The 25,766-nt window shown below is 42.2% G+C and overlaps 1 protein-coding gene across 2 annotated transcripts in view; it reads left to right on the top strand.

Moving 5' to 3' along the window:
* Positions 1-12,465: 12,465 nt before the first annotated feature.
* Positions 12,466-25,766, top strand: part of TANC1 (tetratricopeptide repeat, ankyrin repeat and coiled-coil containing 1) — a 229,378-nt gene continuing 216,077 nt past the window's right edge. Inside the window, exon 1 of one of the 2 annotated variants that reach the window (XM_060016745.1) lies at positions 12,466-12,654. In XM_060016745.1, coding sequence (XP_059872728.1) covers positions 12,466-12,654 — 189 coding nt within the window. The remainder of the gene's footprint in view (positions 12,655-25,766) is intronic. The other variant, XM_060016743.1, reaches the window with a different exon arrangement.

Raw genomic sequence — 25,766 nt, 5'->3', positions numbered from 1 at the left:
TTGTATTGTGTGTGTGTGTGTGTGTGTGTTGTTGGTTTTTTCTTCAAAGCAGCTTAACATGAAACACATAATTTTCATTTGGTTTGGAATCTAAATATACAATTAAAGACTCGCTTACTTTTCTTTTTAAATTAAGAACTTAAGCAACTTTATAGAAGAAAAGAAGCCTAAGAAGCATTAAGCTCTAAACTAGTTACATTACTTCATCTCCCCTGATCTTTGTTTATATGCTTTTGTACGTTTTTACACAATTGTAATTATTATAGTACACATACAGTTCTAAAAGTTCTACTTTTTTTCCTTAAATTCACTTCATGTGAACATTTTCATACTTATTTGAAATACATGGGTTCTTTTTTTTTAAGCTTTAGAGTATTTTATTACATCCATTTACCACAGTTTGCTTAATCATCTCCCTACTGTTGAGTATATGGGCTGTTTTCGTGGTTTTGCTGTTATAAATGTGCCACTTTCAACATCTTGGTACAAAGTTTTTATTTCTTTTTTGCCTTTAAGTTATTTCTTTCAGTCATGTTCCCCTAAGTGGCACTGTTTAGTCAATGAGTATGAAGAGTTTCTTATTTCTAGCTGTGTTCTGACTCACAGTGTTATCAGCAATGTAGAAATACACTTGCTTTTCCAGATCACTGGATCTGCTATTTACTTGCTGTCTCTGAGCTCTATATCAGCCCTCCTATAATCTGCTTTGAAATGTTGGGGCTAAGAGCCTGGAAACTGCATTTCCCAGGCTTCATTTCTAGCTGGCTTCCTGTTAAGTTCTGCCAGTAGAAGGTGTCAGCAGAGAATTAGAAGGCATTAGAGGAAAAGAGGGGAGAAGTCATAAGTCTCTTTCTTTCTGTTTCTGGCAGTATCTCTAGAAGTGACTTCATCTCTGGCTGCCCTGTCCCTGGTGTTCCCAGCATCCCGTTTAGCGCTCCCAGTGACGCAGTAAGAAGTGCAGTCCTGTGCTATTATAGTGCTGCCCCCTCCTCTTCGTTTTCCCACTTGCTTTCTGTCTTTCTGTCCTACTGATCTCAGGGTTACCTACCTCTCCCTTTTTGACATTTCAGCTCTCCCAGCAATATAGTTTCCTATATGAAATGCCCGCTCTTTGAAATACCTAGCTTGGTTTCTATTTTCCTGACTAGACCCTGACTTATAAGCTGAGTTTTATAATTCAAATATATATTTTATTAAGGTAGTGTGTGTACGATGGCTCCCCAAAGCCTTCAAAAATATTTATTTATTTATTTGGCTGCTCTGGGTCTTAGTTGTGGCACGCCGCATCTTTGTTGCAATATGCGGGAAGTTGCGGCATGTGGGATCTTTAGCTGCAGCATGCAGGATCTAGTTCCCTGACCAGGGATTGAACCTGGGGCCCCCGCATTGGGTGTGCGGAGTCTTAACTGCTGGACCATCAGGGAAGTCCCCTTTTTTTGCATTTTAAAAAATTACTAATGGAAATGGATTTCACCCATTTGTCATTAACTTAATTGCTCTGCATGTCTTTAACTACAATGATACAAATTTCTAGATGACTACATATATGTGCATTAATTTAATAAAATAAATTACTTGTATTAAGCAGAAAAAATAAAAATAAGCATTTTATTAGCAAATATAATTGATTTGAAAATTTAAATCTAGTCTTAGGATCTTTATACAATTTGGTTAGCTTATTTTTCTGTTTTAACAAATATTGTAGTAGGTTGAGGGGCGGCCCTCCAAAAAGATATGTCCAGGTCCAAATGCCTGGAACTTGTGAATGTCACCTTATTGGGAAAAAGGGTCTCTGTGGATATGATTAAATTAAGGATATTGGGATTAGATCATCCTGGATTATGTAGGTAGGGGCCCTAAATCCAATGGCAAGAGTTTCTATGAAAGAAAGGCTGAGAGAGATTTGAGACAGAAGAGGAGAAGACCCAGACAAAGAGGAGAAGGCCATGCAGAGGTGAGGGCAGAGGCTGAAGTTACGCAGCCACAGCTGAGAAATGCTTGGCGCCATCAAAAGCTGGAAGAGGGCTTCCCTGGTGGCGCAGTGGTTGAGAGTCCGCCTGCCGATGCAGGGGACACGGGTTCTTGCCCCGGTCCGGAAAGATCCCACATGCCGCAGAGCGGCTGGGCCCGTGAGCCATGGCCGCTGAGCCTGTGCGTCCGGAGCCTGTGCGTCCGGAGCCTGTGCTCCGCAGCGGAAGAGGCCTCAGCAGTGAGAGGCCCGCGTACCGCAAAAAAAAAAAAAAAAAAGCTGGAAGAGGTAAGTAAGCATTCTTTCCCAGAGCTTTTGGAGGGAGCAGAGAGCACTGTCCTGCTGACACCTTGACTTTAAACTTCTGGCCTCCAGAACTGTGAGAAAATAAATTTCTGTTGTTGGAAGCCCCCAGGTTTGTGGTAATTCGTGGCAGCAGCCACAGGACACGAATGCAAATATTATACAATTTCAGTATTTATTGTTAACTATATTTATTCCATTTGTAGTATTCAAAGAATTTATACATTAAAAGGGAAAAAGGTTGCATAAATTTTACCATTAGATAATTGGGTTTCAGATGCTTCTTTACTTGTATCCATCCCTTATTTAGTATTTGTTCCCATCTTTTTTTTTTTTTTTTTTTGCGGTACGTGGGCCTCTCACTGCTGCGGCCTCTCCCGTCGCGGAGCACAGGCTCCGGACGCGCAGGCTCAGCGGCCATGGGTCACGGGCCCAGCCGCTTGCGGCATGTGGGATCCTCCTGGACCGGAGCACGAACCCGTGTCCCCTGCATCGGCAGGCGGACTCTCAACCACTGTGCCACCAGGGAAGCCCTCCCACCTTTTTTAGGTGAGATTTATTTCAAGTTGTTCCTGTTCTTTTCTTTTCTGTTCCATTTTGCTGATGACTCTCATAAAACTTATAATTAGGTCTCTGTGTCATTTGTGTTCAAGGAAAAAACAAACCTATTAGCTTCTTCTTGAGCCAAGACTCTTACAATTAAGTTATCTTTGCCTCTGTTTTTTCTTTCCAATACTTCTGTTTTCATTTTCAATCCATTATCCTTTTCTCTTCCCTTTGTTTTTTTTTTCTTGTTATATCTGTAATTCCCAGCTTTTTCTTTTAAATTGTGGTTAAAAAAACCATATAACTTGTTTTTTAATCACCAAAGCTCCCCTTGATTATTTCCCCCCATATAGTGCATAATCTGGAGGATTTTTGCCTGTAATCCGTATTTGTCAATTGTGGTAGATTTTTTTTTGTTTGCTTCTCCCTAATCTGATATTCTTTGGGGAACTTACCCTTTCCTGGCATTGCCCACATGCTTCGAGGCAAACTAACCACCTCCTCTTCTATCACCAGAGATATCACACCAGAGACAGGCCACGACTGACTCAGGCCAATCAGTACATCCCTGCCCCTGTCCACGGTCACTGATTTAGAAGCGGACACTAGACCTCAGACGGTCCAATAAAGGTGACTTTCAGGACTCTTGCTTATAATGTTGGGACAAGAATGTGCGTTCTCTCCTACTAGATGCAAACAGGGAAACACAGCTCAGTTGCAGTTGGCAGCCACGTTCCACTGCCAAGGGGAATTGGCTTGAAGATGAAGGATGGAGGTCACATGGTACATAGCTGAGCAGAGGGTGGAAAGAAAATCAATCTCTGATGACCTTGTTGAGTTGACGGATCATCCAGTTCTGAAGCTTACTCTACCTGTGGCCTTGCCACTTAAGTGAGCCAATAACACACTATTATTGGTTAAACCCTTTTAAGCTTAAGTTTCTCTGATGGCCTTAACTGGTATATCAAGAATGGTTAGTCACGTTTATTAAGACATGTAAAATTTGAATTTTTGATCAATAGCTATAATACCTGTTACTATTTATTGAATATCTACTTTGTGCCATTACATTGAAAAGTGAATACAGTCATTGTCATTAAAGTATAATTCGTATGTCAGCTGCAGAGGGAGGGGAGAATGGCACAGAAGGACACACAGAAGCACACGTGACTGTAAACAACCTTCACTTTAGTAATAGACGTTCTATCATTTTTATAATGTCCTTTAGCCTCTCCGTTGAAGGGAACTTCTAAGGGCAGTGGGGAGGGGTGGTTAGTCGTACACATTGCTTTGCACCTTTTGCTATCTTGCAGTTTCCTCTTACCTCCTCTCCTCAGAAGCATACACAGATTCCTCTCCTTGTTACACTCAGAGCTGTCTAGCCCTTGTCTGTAATGCCTTGCCTCTCAACTTACACTGAGGTCCAAAGTTCTTACCTCCTGACCCAATAAATGTTTTCCCAGTGAATACCTTCTAAAGGTGAATTCTGATGCCAGTTATTAAGAAAACAGTTTCACCTTGGGTTACAAAGAGGTTAAATCACTTTGCCAAGAAGGGGGAACTGGGCTGTGAATGCAGGTCTGCCTGTCTCTGAAGCCCAAGGCCTTTTTATTACACCATGGCCACTCTCAACAAGAGCCATAAAGGTTGCTGTGTGACTTCTGAGTCTGGGTTAGAAAAGGCCACGCACCTTCCACAGATGCTCTTGGGAACTTGTGCTGCGAGCCCTCAGCTACCATGTAAGAGGTCTGGCTATGCTGGGGCCACCATGTGGAGAAACCGTGTGGAGACAGATAGAGAGATGCCTAAGGAGCCCCAGCTCTTCTGGGTCTTCTTAGTCCAGGCTCCAGACCCCACCAGCGCCACATTCTGACCGCAACCTGAGTGAGAACTGCCTAGCTGAGCCCAGGCAAACCCTAGATTGCTATCATACAAAGACACTGAGTTTGGGATGGTTTAGTACACAGCAATAGATAACTGGGGAAAAATGCACAACTTATATTCATTCAATAACGCAACATATTCCTTGTCCTTATGGAGCTCACATTCTAGTTGGGAAAAGCTGTCAGATTCACTATGACCAGACTTTAAACAACTCTGCCATTTGGTCATCAGCATTATTTATTGTACAGATCACTCTTCTCAAGGGCCTCTGGATGTTATGTTTTAATCAACATGTTGAGACTGTCTTTGCTTTTGATACGTTTGTCATTCTGAGTGATGATACACAGGACCTTTTGTTTAATGACAGTTTTTTTCTATTATTATTTTGGTTTTCATCTTCCTGAGTATTTTTTTTTTTGCCGTCTGATTTTTTAAAATTAAACTTTTTGTCTTGGGATCACTTTTTCCAACACATGCAATTGTAAGAACTAATATAGAGCTTTCCTGTCCCTTTACCCAGTTTATCCCAAATAGTAATATCTTGCAAAACTATAGAACAGTACCACAAGGATATTGACATCGACATGGTCAAGAAACAGCAACATTTCCATCACTCCAAGGATCTCTTCTGTTGTCCTTTTATAGCCACTCTGCTCTCCCTCCACCTTGCACCAACACTGACTCCTCGCAACCAATAATCTGTCCTCCATTTCTATAATTTTGTCATTTCAAGAATGTTATATAAGTGGATCATACAGTATGTAACCTTTTAGAATTGGCTTTTTTTCATTCAGCATAATCCCCTGCAGATTCATCCAAGTTGTGTGCACCAATAGTTCATTCCATTTTATTGCTGAGTAAGTATTCCATGGCATGCATGAACCAGTTTGTTTGACTATCTGTCTGTTGCCGGATCTCTGGGTTGTTTCTACTTTTTGGCTATTACAAATAAAGTTGCTGTGAACATTTGTGTATAGGTTTTCGTGTGAACACAAGTCTTCATTTCACTGGGATAAATGTCCAGGAGTGTAATTGCTGGGTCATATAGTAGTTGCATATTTAGGGTTTTTTTGGTTGTTGTTTGTTTGTTTTTAAAAGTAACTGCTCAATCATTTCCCAGAGTGGCTGTATTATTTTATATTTCCACCAGCGATGTATGAGTGATCCAGTTTCTCCAAATGCCACCTTATTTTGAATAAGTTAAATATAGATTCCCAGATAAATATTAGGACAGTTTTTTTTTTGTTTTTTTTTTTTAAATTGCAAGTACCAATTCTTTGTTAACAAAATTTAGGCCTCTAACATTCTGGTTGGCTCTTGGGGACAGAGTGAGGGTGTGGAGAATTAGAAAGAAGATGAAGAGCCTAAGAGGACATCATCTAATTTTAACCCCCAGTGATTGCTGTCTTCTTTTGGGTTCCTGATGTCTTGTTTTAACCTGTTTCTATTGTAATTGTATCAGTAATCTCTTTCCCTTCAGGTGGTCTTTTCAAAGGCACAGAAAACCTTGAAGAGTGAGAGGCAATAGATTAGCTGTGAAAGCTAGAAGAGCTTTGAATTCACTGAAAGGTAACAGGGCTTTAGCTACAGCTCACTAGGTAGTCAAATCAATCTTTACTAAGTAGCTGGTTTTTAGAACAAATGCTCTAGGTAAGGGATGACTTCTCTAATGAAGCCCAGTGATAATTACATCATGCCCTATTTTCTCTTAGGCAGACATGATTCCCGTTAAAGCGATTGAAACATTTAGACATGACACACACGAAAGATCTAGAGTGCAAAAGTGTAGATTTAAACATTTCTGCCCCAACTTTAAAGATTTTTAATAGACTGTTTTAGATAGAACTTCTAATTATTGTATTAAATACCAAGGCTAGTTTAAAAGATAGTTTTCTAAATGGAGGAATCTTACTGTATGAACATTTTGGCTTGGAAGTTGTCTGTCTATCCTACATTGCCCTTTAGTAGAGAAACCTCTCTCTGTTCTAGGAAATTGATTATCATCATCATCAATAGAATCAATATTCCTCATCCATTTCTGCGTTAGGATTTTTGATCATCAAAGGGGAAACAGCAAACTGATTTTTAAACAAAACCGTACTTTCCGGTTAGTCTAGCTTCTCCATATTTATGCCTCCTGTTCACTGCCCTTTAAACGAAATCTTGTGGTAGGTGCTAGTGTCTGATTTATATTTCTTCAAATAAATATGCAACTGCAAAGGAGTTTTGACTAATGCTTGGTGTTACAAAAAATGTTTATATGGGTTCAAGCTCATAATCTCCTTAGTGTATCAGTACTATTTCACAGAATTGAAAGGATGATTATTAGTTATTAATAATGTAAATAAGATGGTAGTGGCACTTGGAAAGAATCTCAGCAAGAATTTTTAAAGAAGAAACATTTCCTTTTAATCAGTATATTGTGTAGTTAAGAATTTCCATATGTTGATTTGCATAAAGTGAGGTCCACCTGTATTGTATATATACTACAATTTTTCTTCCTTATCACTAACACAGAAGAATAATGAAAATGGCCCCTGACTACTACTGTTTGAGACAAGAACTGCCAATTTACCCCCAGATGAGCCTCTGAGGGCTTGATTGGAGTTATTATCTACTTCTGAATCATTGTTAAGGCACTCTTCCTCTCACATTTGGCAAACGAGGGCCCTCTGGGCTGCCCTGATCAAGTCTCTAGGTTGTTATTCCAAACAAAGTGGTCCCAGGTAATGGGGAGGGAAAATATAGCTTATTGTTTATTAAATAAAAATTAGCTTTTGTAGAGCATTTTCTAATTTATTAAGTGCTTTTCACCTTATTTCATTTAATCTTCCCACCAAATCTGTGAGGCAGAGATTCCATGCTACCCTCCTTATTTCGTAGTTGAGGGATCGGAGGCTCAAAAAAACTAAGTGAATTGCCAGGAATCACAAACAATAACCGCCAGAGTCAGAACTGGAGTCTAGATATTATGACTGTAATGTCCGGAATTTCATATAACTTGCTGAGAAAAAGGAAGGCACCCCTCACAAGGTGGGGAATAGTAAAATGCATTTGTTATGCTCAAACTTAACAGCACGTTTCTCCTTTCTTTTTAAGCCATCTTAACCAGACTCAACAACATTTATTGGAAGGATTATTACCTGATTGCATTACCTTACCCTTCCTGAACACAGGAAATTTCTCTTTCCTCGACAGACCATTTCACCATCAGAATATTGGACTAAATCTATATTTTAAATGTTAGTCAGAGGCATGCCATCTTAAACCAGATTCTCCCAGGATTTTAGTTACTCCTATATTCCAATAAGGAAATGTGAACCCCTGAATCTATCTCCCTGCTTTCTTCCCTCAGTGGATTCCTTATCAGTTTAAATAATTCACGGCCTAGCCACTATTGGATGAGCTTCTGCAATATTGGCAGGCCATGTGCTAGACCTGCAGAGGGGTTTGTATGTCCAGTTAGACAACTCTTTTAATTTAACTGCCTGAATAACTGTGTACAAGTATGGCTTTTGATATCCCTGGATGGATGTCTGCCATTAGCCCACATCTGACCATGCGTTGGTATATGTGTGTGACCTTGGATTGTCACACACACAGGAACTGTGTAAGAGTATGTAATTCCTTTGTTTTTCCCAACTGATTTCTAAATATAACCCAACTTATTTCATTATTCCCCAGGTTTTAAAAAATTAGTTTCCTCTCCAAAACGTTAAAAGGGAAAGGAGGAATGAATGGATCGAAGCAGAATGAATTCTGTAAACATTAAAAAACACTCCAAAGTAGGCAAAGTGTTTGTGGGCTGAATTATTTTGAGTCTGGATTGCCTACCTTGCCTTCATTTTTTTAAAGTCCTGTCTCAGTTTTTGCATTTAATTACTATACTGTTTTATTTTTTATTTTTTTAACAGCTTTATTGGAGTATAATTGCTTTACAATGGTGTGTTAGTTTCTGCTTTATAACAAAGTGAATCAGATATATATATAGATATATAGATATAGATATATATATATATATATATATATATATATATCTCCCCGTATCTCGTCCCTCTTGCGTCTCCCTCCCACCCTCCCTATCCCACCCCTCTAGGTGGTCACAAAGCACTGAGCTGATCTCCCTGTGCTATGCGGCTGCTTCCCACTAGCTATCTATTTACATTTGGTAGTGTATATGTAAGTCCATGCCACTCTCTCACTTCGTCCCAACTTACCCTTCCTCCTCCCCGTGTCCTCAAGTCCATTCTCTACGGTCTGCATCTTTATTCCTGTCCTGCTCCTAGGATCTTCAGAACCATTTTTTTTCCCTTTAGATTCCATGCATATGTGTTAGCATACGGTATTTGTCTTTCTCTTTCTGACTTACTTCACTCTGTATGACAGACTCTAGGTCCATCCACCTCACTACAAATAACTCAATTTCGTTTCTTTTTATGGCTGAGTAATATTCCATTGTATATATGTGCCACATCTTCTTTATCCATTCATGGACACTTAGGTTGCTTCCATGTCCTGGCTATTGTAAATACTGCGGCAATGAACATTGTGGTACATGACTCTTCTTGAATTATGGTTTTCTCAGGGTTTATGCCCAGTAGTGGGATTGCTGGGTTGTATGGTAGTTCTATTTTTAGTTTTTTAAGGAACCTCCATACTGTTCTCCATAGTGGCTGTATCAATTTACATTCCCACCAACAGTGCAGGAGGGTTCCCTTTTCTCCACACTCTGTCCAGCATTTGTCGTTTGTAGATTTTCTGATGATGCCCATTGTAACGGGTGTGAGGTATACCTCATTGTAGTTTTGATTTGCATTTCTCCAATGACTAGTGATGTTGAGCATTCTTTCATGTGTTTGTTGGCAGTCTGTACTATACTGTTTTAAACATTTCACTTCTCACTATGTCTTCTATACTACACATACCATAATAAACACTGGCTATGATCCTAACTTAGTCTTGCTTTAAAATAGAAGTACTTAAGAATCTGAGCAAGGGAAAATAGTGTAATAACACTCACAAGGCACATTCTTTTCTCACGCCTTCCTCAGCCTATTGCCCTGGGTAATAAATTGTAGGGTAAAATAACCAGTTTATTTGCTGTTTCCTTTCACTCTGCTGAGAAAAGCTACACTGCTGGCAAACTGACAGAAAATTTAAAAATAGAATCCAGTATATTGTATGTATGCTTGGTGAACGTGTTCAACATATAACATTCATGTGATCTATATTTCTTTTAATTTTTTTTGACTGGAATTAACAGAAATGTAATGAGTGAGCTTTTTAAATTGGATAGGGTAAGCAGAAATACTGTAAGAAAAGCAAGAGGTGATTCTTGCCCTCCCCTCCCCCTAAAACTCAAGCCCTCACCTAACAACTAACCAAAAACATCTTTTATTTTTTTAAGGGAAAAGCAGATTTTTAAAAATCATTAAAATTCATTTTTTGAACCTGTGTTCCACTAATACTACACTTATTTAGTTGCTTACAAATTGTTCATAAATTTTTCTTGCAGACTTGGTCTTAATGGATCTCCCTTTTTTTTCCTCACCCATGAATTTTTATTACTCTGTGTTTTTGGCCTTGTTTTCTGTAAAATGTACCCTTTTCACTCACAGCTTAACACAGCTTTGATGTTCTTAGTATGACATACTGTATGTAATGTTAACTGTTTAAAGGTGGAGATCAGATTGTGCATAATAACATAGTTAATTATAACTACCTAATAACATAGGTAGTTTGGATTATATAAACACTACAGGAAGAAGGGGAGACAGGGCCCTTCTGTGTACAAATTTCAGATTGCTAGCTGTATGCCTGTTTAGAATGTTAAACACTCCTAACTAGGCAGTGATGAAGTTCTTTAATGACTGTGACTTCTGAAGCTATAAAGACAAAAAATTTTCAACTAGAAATAATTTAAAGATGATGCCGGTAATTAGCATATTTACTTTATGTGATTTTCTACTTGCTGCTTAGGGAGCTTTGAGGATAGAGGGAAAAAAATGAATTTCATTGTCTTCAAAACCCAATTTAACAGAGCAATTTCATCAAAAACTTGGAGAATATAACTTAGAAGAGCCAAAGGCAGAAAAATGTGATACAAATTGTAAATTTCATCCATTTATACATTTCACCTATTATAATGAAGTCGAAGTGGGAGGCAGGGAACTGTACCAGTCTATTTCCCTAGGATTGTTTCTTTTATATCCTAATATTTAAGATTAGTTAGACTAGCGTGGAGTTTTTTTTTTTTCTCTTTAATTTGTGTCATCCTTTTATTACTGAGGTTGCTGTCCTGCTTTTTCATCTGTTGTTGAAAGACTGGTAACTTTTGTGCATTTCAAGAGAAATTAAAACAGATTACCATATTTTTCAGCAATGGGACATTTCAGAATGAAGAAATAAGTCAACTGCTCTTCTGATTTAGTCAGTTTATATTTTATTTAAATATTCATATCCTGCTTTGTTTCAGGAAGACTTCAAGCCTGCTGATACGTTTACTGTTCAAATATCAGCACAGTAATAATCAGGCCTTTGAAACTGTGGGTGAAAAAGCCAGCAAGTTTCAGTCATCTTTTATTTATGTAAAGAGATTGTGTGGCATTTTACTTCCTGTCCCTTTTCACGGGAACTTTAAATATGGACGCTCCTCTCACCGGGTATCTTTATATTGGGAAGCTCTGCGTGAGGTTGAAGTTTTTATGTGGGGACTCGTTTAAAACACAGTTGTCGTTAAAGGCGGATTTGCCACAGCAAGGTTAGGGGTTGCCAATAAATCCATTTATAGCAACTTCTGTATTCCCTGCTCTAGACACACCATTGGGGTGACCCGTGCATGATTCCCGCAGGCCACACAAGACAGCAACAGTCCTAGTTGATCCCTCCGTGAACAAGGCTGGTCTAAAAGCCTTCGGGTGTGGAGTAGGCTGCGCCCCCCAGCCTGAATTGCCTGCCTGGGAATCCAGGATTCCTGAATCCATAGGCCCTACCCCGGCTTTTGCTCTGCTGGGGGATAACAAAACATTTTGGGAACTCGGGAATTTAATTTACTGCTACCGACCGAAACAATAATAGCATCTTTGTGTTTCTCCTACCTCCATACCTCCCTCCTCCCGCCGATATAAGCATGACGTTTGCCCTCCACGTTTTTAGCACAGACAACACAGGGCCAGCCCCGAGCGGCTGGAGGAGGCTGTTGGGACCCGGCCCCGGGGACGCTCGAGGCAATCACCGGTCCCCAAACCTCCCTAATTCGCGTTCGGGAAAGAAAAAGACACAGCAGGCGAGGTGCCCTTTACACCTTACATCTGCCTTAGCTCATTCTTGCCCAAGAAAGTGAGTGAGTGTGTATGTAGTTAAGTGAGGCAGAGAAAATTCAAGAAAGCCACACAAGTCACCCTAAAACATCCACCAAAACTTCATCTTGGTTAATTGCTCCCATATGTCCTCCTCGGCTGTTTTCAAAATGCAGCAAGGAGGGGAGGCCAGGCCACTTCACTGATTTTTTTAGAGGTTGAAAAAAAGATGGACTATCGCCCATCTTGGGTCCAATCCTGCAGGGAACCAAGCGCAGCCTCGGGGGACTAGCCCCCAAGGGGGAAGCTGGGCACCCCGCAGAAAGTTCACGCGCCGGGCCCCAGTGGGTCTCGGGAGCCGCCGCAAGCCTGGGCGGGGAGGGGCGCGGGAGGCGCGGCCCGGGCGGGCGCGCGAGAGGAAGGTGCCTTCGGGAACACGCGCAAGGGCGGGGATTCGCGCTGCCAATGAGGCCCCGGTGTGGGCCGTGCGAGGCGGGGGGACGGGCCGGAGCGCAGCCTGAGCTGTGGCAGCTGCGGGAGCAGCGGCCGCTTTGGGAGCTGGCGGAGAGGCAGCCGCGGAGCGCAGAGCTGGCCGCGCCCCGAGGCCCGGCCCTAGCGGTGGGGAACCGCACCGAGGGGCTGGAAACTTTCCCGGTAGGTAACTCCCGCCGCCCTGGCGCCGCCGCCGGCCTCCGCGCGTCCCGGGCAGCGCCAGCTGCTGCGGTGCAGAGGGGAGCGGGGGTCTCGGGAGGAGGAGAGGGTGATGGGAGAGTGGAAAGGCATGTGGGAAAGTTTCTGGAGGCTCCCTGCCCCCCCTTCGCTGGGCACACCCGGGAGCTTTCCGGGGATAGGCACGAACTTGTTGGGCGCCTCGGGCCTCGGTCCTGGCGGCTCTGGAGAATCGGTACCTTCCCTTCGCGTCAGCTCCGCGCCGGACCGAGCCGGCCCCGGGCGGAGCTGGGGTTCGGGGGCGCCGGGAACGCGCGACTGCACGCTCGAGTGTCTGGACCACCTCCGCCCGGCGCGTCTCCGCGCCCCCTTTCCCGCCTCCTCTGTTGCCTTCGGGCTTGGCAAGGGCCTGGGCTGCGCCTGGTACCTGGGGTTGGGGGAGGCGAGGAAGAAGCGCACCTGGCACCGCGGGGTCCGGGACGCCCCCGGAGGTGAGCGTGGGTCGCGAAGTTGACGGGTGAACTTAAGCCTCGGAGGGAGTCATATTGCCCCACTCTGGGCTGAAAGTATTGCTTCGCTTCCAAGAACACTGCGATGAGTATATCCACGTTCTTTTTTGGGGGGTGGGGGGGAGCTAGGATTAGATCTTTAGGGAGAGTGAGAATTGTTTCAAGGTTGTGTATCCCCCCCCGTTCTTGGAGACTGAAGAGTGCTCACTTCTTTGGGGGGACTTATGTCAGGGCGCACGTTTTTCCTGCCGGACTTTGGGGTGCGGGCGCGCAGCGCTGTGGGTGTGACGGGCTCCCCGCTTTGGCGCGGCAGCTTTCCGGAACGGCTGGCGAGGAAGGAAGCCCCAAGGCATTGTGTGCCGAGTTTGCAGACAGAAATGTCTCTGGACCGGCGTTCTCAAAACTTACTTCACTTATTGTGTAAGGCTCCGGGAGGAAATGCGGCGGTGGCCAGGTAGAAATACGGCGCCGCGGCCAGGGCTTCGGAGGACGCCGGGCTCGGCGACAGTCTACCCCTCCCAACCCCCTCCAGTCCACTGTTGGCAGCCCCAGATCCCCGTGTCTTGAGGGGTGGGACTCGTCTCTGTAGCGCTGTTCCCTGCTTGAGTCAACTCCGGGAGGTTAGGAGGGCACCTTCATCTTGAACTTGACCCTAGGAGCATCGCCGTCTGGGCAGGTTACAAGGTAAAAGGAAGCTGAATCTTCCCGTGGGATGGGCCTCGAGCTCTGGCATGGAAAGGAAGTGACTGGTTAAAAATCTTTGAGGAATGGCCTTAGGACTGCTGAGGTCATTAACTCCAAATGCCACACCATCAGACTGCAGAAGTTAATGTGTTTGGAGGGGGATGGGGATAGGAGAGGAAAGGAGAAACCTGGTGAGTTGGTACAGAGAGTTGGTATTTCTGCGTAGTGGAAATGAAGGGAGTCTGCATCTCTGCTTTCACCAGATCCGCTACTCTCTCTCTCTCTCTCCCCCTCCCTCCCTCCCTCCCTCCCTCCCTCCCTCTCTCTCTCTCTCTCTCTCTCTCTCTCTCCCCCCCCCCCCACCGTCTCCCTCTCCCTCCCTCCTTCCCTCCCTCCCTCCCCCTTTTTTTTTTCTTTCCTTCCTGGGTCATCGTTATTCCTGCCAGCCTGGCACTCCTGGGATGGGGGAGGGGAAGGAGAAGAAAGCAGTTGGGAAGCTTCCCTGGCCAGCTTGGAGGTATTTAAGATCTGCTACTAGGAAGATTCCAGGATTTTAACAGCTGCTTTTTGATTGCTGGGAATGAAAGAATTTATGAGCCACCGAGAGATGTTCATTATAGTGGTAGTCTGACTGTTTTACTCATCTAAGCTACTGAAGATCTCACAAGGGACCTTCCCTTGGAGTATGCCAGTTTTTGCAAAATTTGTGTCAGCCAGAATGCTTGGTGAGTGTCAGTCAGAACTCATCGTAAATATATCCTGGAGGTATTAAGATGAAAAGTATGTGGGAGTGAAGGAAATATGGTATCTGACATCCTTCAGGACTTCCTCTTAGGGTTGCTCCTGTTACCTGCCAAGTGAATTCGGTCCAGGCTTCCGGATTGTTGTGATTTGACAATAAGAGATGGGAAATAGTGTCATCGATTTTAGTGGAGGCAGGAAAGTCCAGAAATAAGTTTAAGGTCACTTTTCATGACCCTGTCTTTCAGCTGTGATACCACAAACTTAACTTTTACTGGGACTTGGGAGCCATGGTTTTCCTGCTTTTTTGGTTTAACCACCAGAATGTCTAAATTATCATAATTTATGTCCATCGTGGAACTAAAACATAACTGATTCATAGTCAGCCTTTTTCTGCTTCCCATAACAGCCTGTAGAAAAGCACATTTCATCTCTTTAACCACACACAATTTATTTGGTGCCATAGTGGGTTTTTGATAGTGGGTGATTGAGGGCACAAATCTAAAGACAGTGGAATTTTCTCGATTAAATTGTTCATTTTTAGGCAACACCCCCCTCTGAGTTGCTGATTAATTCTTTGTCTCCCGGGAACATTAAAATCAGTATCCCTGGGCTGCTAGAACTGTAATCCATAGTATAATGATGTCTGCCAGCATAGCTGGAGGTTCATGTTATGTCGGTGTTTCCATTAGACATTTCTAACCCAATTGTAAAGATTTTTGTCTGGGTTGGGTTACAAGTAGGCTGTGAGTCTCATAGTCAGGGAGATGGTTTTATTTATTTTATTTTTTTTTTGGTACGTGGGCCTCTCACTGTTGTGGCCTCTCCCGTTGCAGAGCACAGGCTCCGGACGCGCAGGCTCAGCAGCCATGGCTCACGGGCCCAGCCGCTCCGCGGCATGTGGGATCTTCCCGGACCGGGGCACGAACCCGTGTCCCCTGCATCGGCAGGCGGACTCGCAACCACTGCGCCACCAGGGAAGCCCATGGCTTTATTTTTTATCTTTCTGATGAAAAGTTTGTTTAACTTGTAAGTTACAGGAGTAAAGTTTACAAAAGCAAAATAAAGCAGAAGAAATATATGTATTGCTGGGGAGAGATTTGTTTTAGTTCCTAGGATAGCTTTGTTTTGAACTATCCTTTAAAATGCATATTTCAGTGGTGGAAAAACTAGAACCTCTTCCCAACCTCCCACCAGTTTACAAATGTTGTCTATTTACTAGGCTCTTAAGACTTTATGGGCCTTAGTTTTCTCATTGTTATCATCCCTGTAATGGGATTACCTTTCAACCACAAAGTTCTGTGACTATCCAGTAGTTTGAGAAATGTAGGCATTCTGGAGCCAGTACTGTAATATTAGAATAGTACTTTGGGGTTTGTAAAGGGCTTTACTTACGTATTTTATCCTTAAACGCTCAGTTAAGTAAACTGAGGCGGGACAAGTTAGATCAGTTTGCTTGATATCATCTATAAATGGTGGAGGTGAACTTGAACCTAGGTCTTCTGATTCTCCCTATTCCCACCCCCATATCTCTCTTTATTCACTGAGTCACAAGTAAGTTGGCTAAAACTTGACAAACAGACTAATGTTAATATGTGGCATTTCATTTATGGGCTATTCGGGTTTCAGAACCCCAGGGTTAACATCTATGCTTTGATGTCAGAGACTAAAAACAGTTCAGTAATAATGGTAATAAAACTTTCTTCCCAAGAGAGTTTCAGAAATTCACATACCTGAAACTAACCATTTGTTTATTTTCAACTTCTTTTTTATTAAGGAGGCTTCAGGGTCTAGTGCGATTTATAATCCAGACTAGTAACCCAGACAGCATTCTTAAGGAAATCACTTCTCAAATCTGTACATCTTTTTTAAAATAAGCAATGAACATATCATTTGCCTTTCTTCTTGATATCTCTCAGCTGAATTACAAAGCCTGGATAAATGTCCCATTTTTGGTGACATCCTTCTTGGGCTCTTTCTACTGATGTCTGGGTAAGTCTGATTCTGCAGCACTTCCTGTGCTAAATAAATTCTTCCCTTATGCTATTGGCTTAACGGTAAAGAAGTAGTAGGCTGCAGGTGACCCATTTTCACTGTGACTCTAAATGTTTGTACTGTGTCCTGCTTGCCTATTTAAGAGCGGTGAGTGCAACTTGACACTCATCTGGAAGCTGGTATGGATTTTCTTTAAAAGGTTCTAAAATAAAATTATGTGCTAAGCTATAGGCTCTTTTATGTCTGAGCAACCTGTTCATCTTCAGCTCTTTAAACTTATTCTCAGAAGACCATCTTTTTAAAATATTAAGCAATGGGGTTTAAACCTCAGGAAGAGGATGCATCAATGAGTTCTGATTGGCTGACTATAAAATAAAAAGGCTGCCATTTTCAGGTGTGCGTGGAGAGACAGTGTTATGAAGCAGTATTTGCTAATGAAGTTGGGAGACTTGGTTATCAGTGTAACAGAAGGGGACGAGAGCAGCAAAGCAGAAGAATGGCTTCTGGTTTTTTATTATGAGGAGAATGGATTTTGAAGGTTAGGGGAGGACTTTTGATAAAGAAGGCTATCGGGAGACGTTATCTTGTGCAGTGTCGAAGGGGTTCTGGTTTGGGTTGGCTGTGTTACTGATGAGAGATACCCTTCTAGGGTAGATGTTGTCTCTAGGGGCTCCTGCAGGTGTGTGTGATCAAGGAGAATATTCTGGAAAGAAGAGTCCTATAGGTAGGAATGTCAAGGACAAGAAAAGTGTTGCAGAGGGATGGCATAGTCCCTGAATTTTAGCACAGATTTTGCCGCTACCATGAGGGAATTTATTAGTAAAAATCTTCCAGTCACAACTATATAGATGTGAACCCAGGATGTTCAGCCGTACAGCCCGGAACCACGGTGACTCACCACTCACCACCCTGTCTGCCACGCCCAGAACAGAGGCTTATCACCTCTGTGAGTTGGGGTCGGAGTTGGGGAAGTCTCTAAGAAACACTTGGCTGTGACCTTTTCATGCATATATGCTCATGCAAAAATGGGATCTTCTATTACATGTGCTTTTGAAGAAATATGTAAAAGATTCGACACACAAGGGTGCATGTAATGTATCTGCACAGTTTAGAGTACAGTATATACTCATGGGATGTGTTTTTTCTCCTGTCATATCTGTACATTCTTCTTTGGCACTGTTTTAATGGCTGTTTAGTAAATCCATTACATACATTACTGTAATTTATTTTAACCAGCCCATTTTGACATTTAGGTGTTTTGGAAAGAAATACCTCTCAGGCTATCAGAGCCCTTTGGCTCAGATATGATTTACTCATCATTAAATCACAGGGCCCAATAAAAAATAAATTAAAAAATCATAGGGCCCAGCACACCGGGGTACCTGGCTGCTGGTACCTTCAAAACCTCTCATCATCAAGAAACTGACTCTTTGTTCTCAGTTCCAATTTGAGAAAACCCTGGAGAGAACCCAGGTTGGCCTGATGCCAGCCAAAGGAGAGTTACGGTTGGCAGTCCCCATTAGACCCACAAGATGGGACTGTGGGGAGACAAAGTATCCTACAAAGAAGGGGGTTATTATTAATGGTAGAGAGAGAGAGCTGGGTAAACAAAAAGAGCTCGCTGTCTAACGCAGGATATGTTTCCAAAAGTGGTGTTGATGGTCATAACAACATACCAATATGCCAAATAATGTGAACATTTTTAATGCTCCTGTGATATATACCCTATAGTCTTGAGAGTAGTAGACTTTTCCACACTCTGTGGGGATTTGAATTGCTTCGTGCACAGGCACTTGTGTAACAGGGTATTGAATTACTGCAAAAAACTCGGAAGTTGGTCATTATTCCCATGTGACCCATTATACTCCCCTCTGTCTGCCATGCTTTATACTAAATTACTTGGGATTAGTAACATCAATTCTTAATGTTTATTGAGTGCTTGCTGACTCTGAACTAGATGATTGAACTTTAAAAATTCTGTGGAAATGAAACAGCATTGTTCTTTCTTCACCCACTGTCCTACATATGTAGAGTGCTGGGGCGCAGGGATAGTTTCTTGCCCATACCACAGCATTCCCCATCCTGGTCCTCCCTTCCTTCTTGTGGCTTAAACCAACAACCCTTTATTTGCTTGGGATTCAGAAATTGGAGCTGGGTTCAGCAGGGCGGCTTTTCTGCCTGGGTCTAGGCTCACTCATGCTCTGTGGTTACATGATTCATAGCAGGGGCCCATTGCTGTAAGAATTTACCACATTGCTTGATAACATAATGCTGCTTTTGATTAGTTTTCCATTGCCCATGTGTTGCAGGGTAAGTTGGGTGTACCTCCGGTCCCAGGGAGTGCATCTTGATTAAGCCAAGTTAACATTAGTAATACCATCCATACCTGTGACTGGTTAATGATTAAGTGTTTGACCAACTATTGGGTCCCACCATATTGAGAACCTAAGATTGTCAGTACAATAAAATAGGTTGACACTCTGAAAATCACAGAGTACAAAGACGGAAGGAGCCTAAGACCACAGGGACTTTTTTTAGCTGCAGAATTAACCAACCCTAAAACCACTGTGACTCAGAACTTCTTATGTGGGAAAATTTTTTTTTATTATTGTTTGAGGCAGTGATCTCCAAAGTGGAGTGTGCCAGACCATCCAATATGGGAAGAAAGAAAATATTAAAAGTTTATCTAGAAAAAAAAATAAGCTTTACTAATATTTAATAGATGAGTTGACACTGGTTGTTATATCTGAAAGTCTTCTTGTCACTTAGGTTATAGAATGTCGCCTGAGGGAAGAGGAGGCATTTTACAACCTGGTGGAACTGACAGTGGTACCCTCATTCTTATTCTTGTCTTTGGTGAACTCTATCCATGTAAATGGATTTATGGGTTACATCATCTAGTTTGTTTTTTTTGTTTTCGTTTTTGCGGTACACGGGCCTCTCACTGTTGTGGCCTCTCCCGTTGCGGAGCACAGGCTCCAGGCGCACAGGCTCAGCGGCCATGGCTCACGGACCCAGCCGCTCCGCGGCATGTGGGATCTTCCCGGACCGGGGCACGAACCTGTGTCCCCTGCATCGGCAGGAGGACTCTCAACCACTGCGCCACCAGGGAAGCCCTATCATCTAGTTTTAAGTAGACTGACTACAACAAAATAGGCAAGTGGTTTAAAAAGATTCTTGCAAAGAAAGTTGAATGGTAATGATGTAAATCTACAGGAATAAGAACATGTAGACGTGTTCTTAGGAAATGCCTTTTAAATCAGATTTAATGAGTTGGCACCAAAATTGTGCATGGATGTGTATTAATAAATGCAAATAAACCTAAGAGTACTGTTTGGATCGTTCTCATCCTTTAAAGAGTTGTTGATGGATGTTTTATAATGTATATACCACATTAGTATACACATGTAATTCGTAACTAGTGTTTTAATTATGTATAAATTATTGGAGTACATGTTTAATGTTTTTACTGTTAGGGCGGCATGATCAAAAGGTTTTGAAACCCCAGTGTAAGTCACTTATTGTCCCTTATTGTCACGTAGTTTTTGTTACTCGCAACTGAAAACACCATAGCTAATGCAAGGACAGATAAGAGCCCTGGCTGTTCCCCTTTTATTCATAGGTTTCAAGATTCTCTGTGGTCTGATTCGTAACTTTCTTTACTACACCCACTTGTCCTCCATGTGTCTCTGCCACTGAGACTGTAACTGTCCTACTTCGTTTCAATTTTGCCTCTGAGGAGGCTGTCCTCTCCTTCCCCCCACCACTGAACTTTTCATTGTCCTTCAAGGCCTAGCTTAAGTAAATATTGCTTTCTCATTCACGTTTTTCTGATTTCTCCCTTCTGCCCCTAAATGGTTCCTGCCATTTAATCCCCCCAGCACATTGCTTGTACGTTGATTGTAATGTTTCTCTCTTTTTGTCTTTTATTAAAAAGTCGTTTGCCTGCTTGCTTTGCCTATGGGCTGTAGGCCTCTTGATGGTTGGGTCCTGGCTTGCCTTAGTCATTTTTAAAAATTGCTTGTTTCCCCTTCTGGGAGAAAGGCAGGCAGACACCCCGCAGTTGTTAAACACTGCTCTGTGCTGTTTACCGTGGGGAGGGTCTCTCTCCCCCAGCCCTTGACAGCCTTAGGAGGTAGAGAGCGCCATGTACGTGTGAGGGATCTGAGAGCAAGGAGCGCACGTGGCCAAGACAGGAAGATCCAGGATCCAAACCAGGGTCACTTTATTCCAAAGCAGTTTTGTCTGCCCGCATATGTGTTGCCTGCAGTTCCACGTTGTCCTTCTTTTATGTGGGAACACTGGCATGGGTGAAAATGGAAAGCTCCGTGGGATGATGCTGCAAAGATATTACTGGACCATCCTAGGCAGGTGTAGTGAGTTCAGAGGAGAGTCTACTCTCCTTGTGGGATAATAGGAAAGGCCTGGAGGATGATATGTGTGAAGATCTAAATGCCTATGGACAGTTAGCTGCCTGCAAGTACCCCCAAGCAAAATCATGTGTGATAGTCCCTGTGGTAGGGTCTGGCCTGAGCATCCCCACTGAGAGACAGGAGGTGAGGGACACTACACTGCTCAGCTGAATCAAATTACTTATGCCGACATTCTCTCCATGGTAAGGATAATTGAGGGTTGACAGGTTGTCAGCTTTCAACTTGAGCCATGTTAGATATATGTTATGATGGAAAACAGGCGTCTCTCCAGGGTTTTGAGGGTCAGATGACGGAATGTATATGAAAGGGTTTTGAATGTTGTAAATGACTTCCTAGATACCAGGGAGACATCAAATTTGATTCTTTCCTCGTAGTAGTGACTTCTAGCTTAGATTTCTTTGTTAGCCATTTTTGTTACTTTTAAGTGAATTTCCAAAGGATTTTTTAAAAGTACTGGGGAATAGGACACAGTTTTTCTCAAATGAACTACAGATATCTCAAAGCTTGCTATAAAACTTTTCGCTGTGGAGTAAGTAGAATTTGTGGTAAGGTGAATTTGTCTTGGGATTTAGTTGTTCAAGTACCCATAGGATCCGTTTATAAGAATGGGACCACTTCTGGTGCATAAAGATGGAAATCTGGGGGTCTCTGAGGTAAGTTATTAGGAACCCTTAAGTACCACCTGAAGGACTGTGAAAGAGTTTTGATTTGAGGTTATGTTTTGTTCTGTTTTGTGTTTTTTTTCTGTGAAGCCAGTTACTGATTTTGAGGAGTCTCTGGAGAGGGTTTGGGGAGGGACCCTTTGAAATATCTCAAGATACTTTTGAGAGTGAAAACTAGGTGTGGTTTGAAACTTAAGAATTCGAAATCTATTCCATTGTAGATTTCCAAGAAAGTGGATGTGAATAGGTGAAATTTAAGTCCATTTGAGGGAGATTTTCCAGTGGCAATTTCATATTACAGAAAGAGTATGACATAAATTAAAGCATGTTAACTTAAAGAGTAAGTATAATAATTTATCGACTCAAAAGACAGAAGAGGTGAGCGGCTCCTAAGTTGCAGATAGATGCAGTTGTGAATATTTGATTATTCAGGATTCTTGAAGCTTGCACGTGACTTAAGAGAACCTTACCTCAGGGTGGTTTAGCTAGATAAGGCAGCAGTTCCCAAAGTGGGTTCCATGGAAATGGACTCTCAGGAAATTAATAGACATTATGCAGGGAAGCAAGGTTTTATGTTCAAATAAGCAGGAAGATCTGGGGTAACAAAAGTAAAACAGGTGTTTTTGTTTTTAACTGCAGGACTTTTGAGCATCCTTATTTCTAATGTTCATTCTCTATGTCCTTGAAGGGAAACAGAGGAGTTAGTATTTCCCAAGTGCATTGAATTGTAGAAACTTTTTTTGCAGAGCATCTTTCAGCGAAGACAATGTTGGGTTAATTTGCCAAAATATTTTAAAGCAAATCCCAGGCATCATATAATTTCAGCTGACAAATTTTAGTATGCATTTCTAACTAAAGACTTAAGGACAAAAATCACCACCTCATTATCACTTTTAATAAAATTAACAGTAATTTCTTACTGTTATCTAATTGTCCTCCAAACGTCATTTGTCACCATTTCTGTTTTGTGGAACCAGTCAGTCAAGGGTTACATATTGCACTGTGGGTTGTTGCTTTTGTCCCTGTAGTTTTTTAAATATAGAAAAATACCACCTCCTCCCTCCCTCTGCTGACTTTCAGCAGAGAACTTGTAGGATGTACCATATCTGAATTTGTTTCCTTGTGTTGGTGTTTACCTTGTTTGTTTGTCATCTGTATTTTCTGTAAACTAGAGGCTTTCCTTTAATCTAAAGGCACGTTTAGATTCAGGTTAAATATTTTTCGCAAGAATAGGTCCTTATGATTTGGGAGCAGGCAATTTAATTTAGCAATTCATAAGTTGCTTTCTTTAAAATATAAAGAAGTAATGGGGGCTTCCCTGGTGACGCAGTGGATAAGAATCCGCCTGCCAATGCAGGGAACACGGGTTCACGCCCTGATCTGGGAAGATCCCACATGCCACGGAGCAACTAAGCCTGTGCACCACAACTACTGAGCCTGCGCTCTAGAGCCCACGAGCCACAACTACTGAGCCCATGAGCAAACTACTGAAGCCCGTGCGCCTAGAGCCCCTGCTCCGCAACAAGAGAAGCCACAACAATGAGGGGCCGTAGCACTGCAATGAAGAGTAGCCCCCGTTCGCCACAACTAGAGAAAGCCCATGCGCAGCAACAAAGGCCCAAAGCAGCCAAAAATAAATAAAATAAAATAAATTTATAAAAAAAAAAGAAGTAATGCCTTAGAGTTTGTTTGGAAATTTATTAATATATCATGGGGGAGGGGTGCAAGTTCAATTTATTCCAGTTGTGGTTGGAAACACCATGGTATTCTGAATAGTTGACCTGGTTAAATGGGTATAAGTTTTCAGTATATCTTAAGACTATAAATCATGTGACTCTTGGGTAAAATGGCTTGAGTGTTAAACATTTCTGGTGGTAGAATTTTATTCAGAATGACAAGTTACCTGAGTTATAATGGTGAAACACTGTTCTATAAAGATTTATTTCTAAATACATTAATTTAGGAATATGCATTAATTCTACCTCTATTCGATAAATTTTAACAGAATATTTTTCTGATAAATGCTTATGCTGATTTGAAGTACAGCCATAAGTCTAAATACACCCTCAGGGTGATAATTTTATATGTACATTGTGTTGGAAACCCAGACATGTAAATAAAAGTTCGTATCATAACTGACTTCGCTAACTTAATTTGATATTTAAGTTTTTTCCCTTGATATCTTTCCAAGTGCTTGTTGTATGTCTGGGAAAAATCAAACTTAAAGGCGTTTTGTATGTCTTAATGAAGAATAGCATGGTATATATAGAGTAGCTTTGATGGACGGAAGCTATCATTGGCAGTTCCCAGCATATCCTTATGTTTACTGCTTAGTGGGCAGGGATACTGTTTTATACATTACAACTTGCCTGTTGTGAATAATAAGGTGCCTTGGACAGAGTAGTGCTTTGTACCTATAGTAGTACACTAAAAATATACACATATACACCGCTTTTTTCTCCTCCTTTTTAAAAAATACAAATATATAGGAGATAGTGAAAAAAGCATGATCTTTGAAGCCAGATGAACCATGGGTAGTTTACTGGACCTCTGTCGCTTTGTCTGTAAAATGGAATAGTAATTCCTGTTTTATAGGGTTCGTGCCAAGACTAAAGGTGAGAACCTACACAAAATATTTCAGTTGGCCAAAAAGTTCGTTCGGGTTTTCTGTACCATCTGACATACATAGCTATACATAGCAGTGTGCTTGGCTCATAGGTGCCCAAAACAGGTCCTTTTCTCCCTTCTCCTCTTAACCCTATTTTTATTTTTAAAAATTTTATTCATTTATTTATTTATGGCTGCATTGGGTCTTTGTCTCTGTGCGCGGGCTTTCTCTAGTTGCGGCGAGCGGGGGCTCTTCTCCATTGCGGTGCGTAGGCTTCTCATTGCGGTGGCTTCTCTCGTTGCCGAGCACGGGCTTAGTTGGTCCGCGGCATGTGGGATCTTCCCGGACCAGGACTTGAATCCGTGTCCCCTGCATTGGCAGGCGGATTCTTAACCACTGCGCCACCAGGGAAGCTCCCTAACCCAATTTTTAAATTCAGCTTTCTGGATCAGTAATTGAATGGATGTTTCTGTTTGTTCTGAGGGTTTTAAAAATTGCTAACTTTAAGGTACTTGTTACAGAAGTCCAGATAAGAGCTTGATTTCAAGATAACCTTTATGCATAATTTCCCAGTTGCTTATATTAAAATAGTGAGACGTTTATATGAAATGTTTTGAACAAACAAGTGGGACATTTTTAGATGGTAATATATAGAGGAGAAGGAACCAGAGAATAAAATGGGTATTTTATTATTGCCATGAGGATATTGCTAACAAACCTTCTGGTTTTAATGAAAGTCAGTATTTAAAAAGTCCATTTATTTACTAAGCCTGTGAGAACATGAGATGCTCCGCACACTTATGTAGAGTTTTGCTGGAGTGCGGTTTAGAATGAGCAACTTTATTTTATTTAGATGGAGTAAGTCTGTAGTGCCGCACTCAAGTCCTACGTGTGGTTTATTTATGAACAGGGCCACCGCCAACGTGGAGCGCAGTCTTCCCTTCAGAGGAGAGGCATCGGTGCTTCCCTGAAGGGCCCCGAATCCTCACGAGGGGGGAGGACTCTCTTTGCTGGCTTGTGCCCTGTTAAAGACTCATGGAAGGGAGAATTAATATGATTAATTCTGATGATGTTCGAGGCCTGAGTTATCGGGAGGAAGAATATGAAAGTCAGTTGAATACCTTTTAACGTGGATTTAGGGTGTGTTAGCTCATATAACATTCGCAGAAACTTTTCAGAGTGCTGTTGTTATCATTTTGCAGTCAAGGAAGCGGGCTACGTTTGAACAGCCTACGTTTTGAACGGCAGAAGTCAAGGAACAGCTTGGAGGTTGCTTAAATAGGCATTCATGGGTGAAGCGAGATACGTTTTCTTCTATCAGGTGTTTCTAAGTCTTGGGGCATTTGGCTTTGTTAATGGCTTGTGGAAGAAGAGGTCTCACGAAGACAAGGGCGCACGCTGCTCCCTGCTCTGGTAGTACCTGTTCTGTGAGAATGACCTTGATTCCCTGAGGCTACTCAAGTTC

This window comes from Delphinus delphis, chromosome 7, assembly GCF_949987515.2.
Source record: "Delphinus delphis chromosome 7, mDelDel1.2, whole genome shotgun sequence".
Lineage (NCBI taxonomy): Eukaryota > Metazoa > Chordata > Mammalia > Artiodactyla > Delphinidae > Delphinus > Delphinus delphis.
The sequence above is the reverse complement of the archived record's forward strand: the minus strand, read 5'-3'. Positions and strand labels throughout refer to the sequence as shown.